Source organism: Triticum dicoccoides, chromosome 3B (genome assembly GCF_002162155.2).
Source record: "Triticum dicoccoides isolate Atlit2015 ecotype Zavitan chromosome 3B, WEW_v2.0, whole genome shotgun sequence".
NCBI classification, from domain to species: domain Eukaryota; kingdom Viridiplantae; phylum Streptophyta; class Magnoliopsida; order Poales; family Poaceae; genus Triticum; species Triticum dicoccoides.
The window spans coordinates 23,814,236-23,817,060 of record NC_041385.1 but is presented as its reverse complement, the minus strand read 5'-3'; the positions used below and the strand labels follow the sequence as shown (position 1 = coordinate 23,817,060).

The window sequence follows — 2,825 nt, the reverse complement described above, 5'->3', positions numbered from 1 at the left end:
ATAGCAGAAAAGAAAAAAAAACTATATAAAAAACTACTCAGAAATAAATAGAAGCAAAAATAGTTGTGATTAACTTTACTTAAAAAATTAGCATAGATGCTTATTTTTAATAACTTATTACAACTCAGAAATAAATAAAAGAAAAAATAATTGTGATTAACTTAACTAAAAAATGAGCATAGATACTTATTTTAATGACTTATTACAACTCAGAAATAAAAAGAAAAAAAACTATATAAAAAACTGCTCAAAATGAGCATAGATGCGCTTATAGAGAAAATTCAACCTAAATTCATAATAAATTTTTACTAATTTCAGAGAAATTCAATATGAATTTAAATTGAGTTTCCTGTATAAGGGCATCTATTTTCATTTTGAGAGGAGCTCAACAAAGGGAGAGAGGGAGGGGCTTATAAACCGGTCTAATTCCCCTTCGGTTAGCGAGATGGGACTAAACTTTGACCGCCACGAGGGCGAACCCTTTAGTCCCGATTGGTGGCGTGAACCGGGACTAAAGGACAACCTTTGGTCTCGGTTCAAGTCACCAACCGGGACCAATGGTGGTGGGCCAGGAGTGAGGCGCATTGGTCCCGGTTCATCCAACCAACCGGAATTAATAGGTCTAGACGAACCGGGATCAATGGCCCACGTGGCCCGGCCGGCCCCCGGGGCTCACGAACCGGGTCCAATGCCCCCATTGGTCCCAATTCTGGATTGAACCGGGACTAATGGGCTGACCTGGCCTGGACCATTGCTCCCTTTTCTACTAGTCCTAGTACATCAGTCAGAGACTCAGACTCAGTCGGCGGAAAAACCAGATCTTGTCGCGTAATCTTCCAAGCACGATTCCATTTCGATACACAGTACAGTCAGTTAGATTGCACTACTGCAATTTTCGAGTGTCGGGAACACTTGATGAAAGTGGTTTCCCACTCGGCAAATTGCATTTTTCGTGTTTTTCAAGTGTCAGGAACATTTGGTGAAAGGGGTTCCCATTCTGCAGCGTGTTTACCGAGTATAGATCTTGGCACAAAGCCTTCATGCAAAGCCCATTTTGTCGAACGCCGTCGATCAGGGATTCGGCAAACCAGTTGTCGAGCCTTAGGTGGGGTACTCCGCACAAAAAATGCACTTGACGGGACGGCTGCTGTCACGTGGCATGTGACTTTGCCTAGAACCAAACCAGACATTGGAACTCGGCGAACTTGAACACCCAGGAGTGGGGCACGTGGCGTCCAACATTCACCAGGATGTCATCTTCGCCGAGACCTGAAACAAAATACTCTGACAAGTACAGACACACGAGCGGCTGTCATGTGACCAACGATATTTGCCGAGAACTAAAGTGTGCTGAGATAGTCAGCATTGTACTCGGCAAAATGTGATGTATGGGTGATGGACATGTGGCAACCCCTGTCAAAGCCCATTTCCCCTCATCACTCTGTCACCGACTCCTCCACAACCTCTGCCTCCCCTACCTTTGTCGGCAAGCGCTTCAACATATTTGAAAGGACGGCTTGCACAACCTTTGTCACATAGGGATCCAACTCGTCCATCTCGATGGTCAACATTGTGGTTTCCTTCTAAGCGGCCGCGAGCTCAACCCTCCTCTCTTTGAGCTTTATCTTTTGATCTTCGAGGTTGATCTATTCTTCGTCACCGCCATGAAGATCTCAAACCTCTATGTGTTCTTTTCCTCCTTGACGCCATGGCGATTGACACATGCGTCCTCCTTATTCTCCATCTTGTCCATCGCCCCTTCTCGCAAACCTCGGTAGGCTTTGCATCCGGTTTGCAGGAATTTGGATAACCAAACGCGTCCGTGAATGTTTATGCCACCATGTTGGATGGCAGAAAAGATCCGAACGCGATGGCCCGGGCGTTTTAAGGCAGGAGATGCCCTAGGTATGTATTTGTTCATAGGGGACAGCGAGCTGAGGTCACCTTAAATCTGACTTGCACACTTACAAACTTACATTATTTGACGCTCACAAATAAGTACTGTAGAAATTACCCACATATACCATGCATGCATGTAGGCATGTAGTTTATCACATTATTATTTAGCTACTTCTGCCTCATAGACGGCCAGGAAAATAGTAAACGACGCTGAGACATTGAGGGATCCACCATGAACCGGAGCTGAACGATCGACCGACCCCATGAATGCATATGTTTGAGTTATTAGAAGTCGAGGTCCGACCATTTCATGTCCACCTGACCGAGGCTAGTGTCAAGATCGAAGTTCTTCCAGATATGGGACGAGGCGCCCACTTCGTTGTCGCAGCCGGCGCACTCGTCGACGACCTTGGCGTTTATGCCATAATTGGAAGGGTCGACTATGCGGATTGCCCTGCCGCACCGGGCCCCGCCCGCGTACCACTCCGAGGACAGTGACACCACGAACTCGTCGTCGCTGTGGTACTGGCCGTCGTACGCCGCCGGCCCGCCGCCCCCCTCTCCTTCCTGGAAGCCGTTCACCGTCATCACGGCCGGGACGTTCTGTTGAAGCTCAAACTTCCCTTCCGCGGGGTGCCTGGAAACGGCGCACGACACCTGCAGGAAAACTACTAGAACAATGCAGAAAATCACCGTGGCATTGGTAGTGCCCTCCATGGCAGCACTACGTGCTTGCGTTTATCAGCTAGCTAGCTAGAATGTCCTGTGCGCTTTGCTTTTCTCATGGCTCTTGGTTGGAGCTAGTTTATATACTACGCTCGTGGTGCAACCTGCAGACAAAGCGACAGGCAACAACACGAGGTGCATGCCGCCCTCGTGTGTATCGTCTAAGAATCCCGTCAAATGCCTGCAGACAAAGCAGCGCC

At 47.9% G+C, this 2,825-nt stretch overlaps 1 protein-coding gene across 1 annotated transcript; it reads right to left on the bottom strand.

Annotated features, from left to right (window-relative positions):
• Positions 1–2,184: 2,184 nt before the first annotated feature.
• Positions 2,185–2,616, bottom strand: LOC119281421 (putative ripening-related protein 7). The gene has a single exon (XM_037561942.1). The coding sequence runs from the start codon at positions 2,614–2,616 to the stop codon at positions 2,185–2,187; it is 432 nt and encodes a 143-aa protein (XP_037417839.1).
• Between the last annotated feature and the right edge of the window lie 209 nt (positions 2,617–2,825).

What these genes read in the sequence shown, in the direction of transcription:
- LOC119281421 (XM_037561942.1), bottom strand. Translation starts at nt 2,616, where the DNA reads ATGGAGGGCACTACCAATGCCACGGTGATTTTCTGCATTGTTCTAGTA.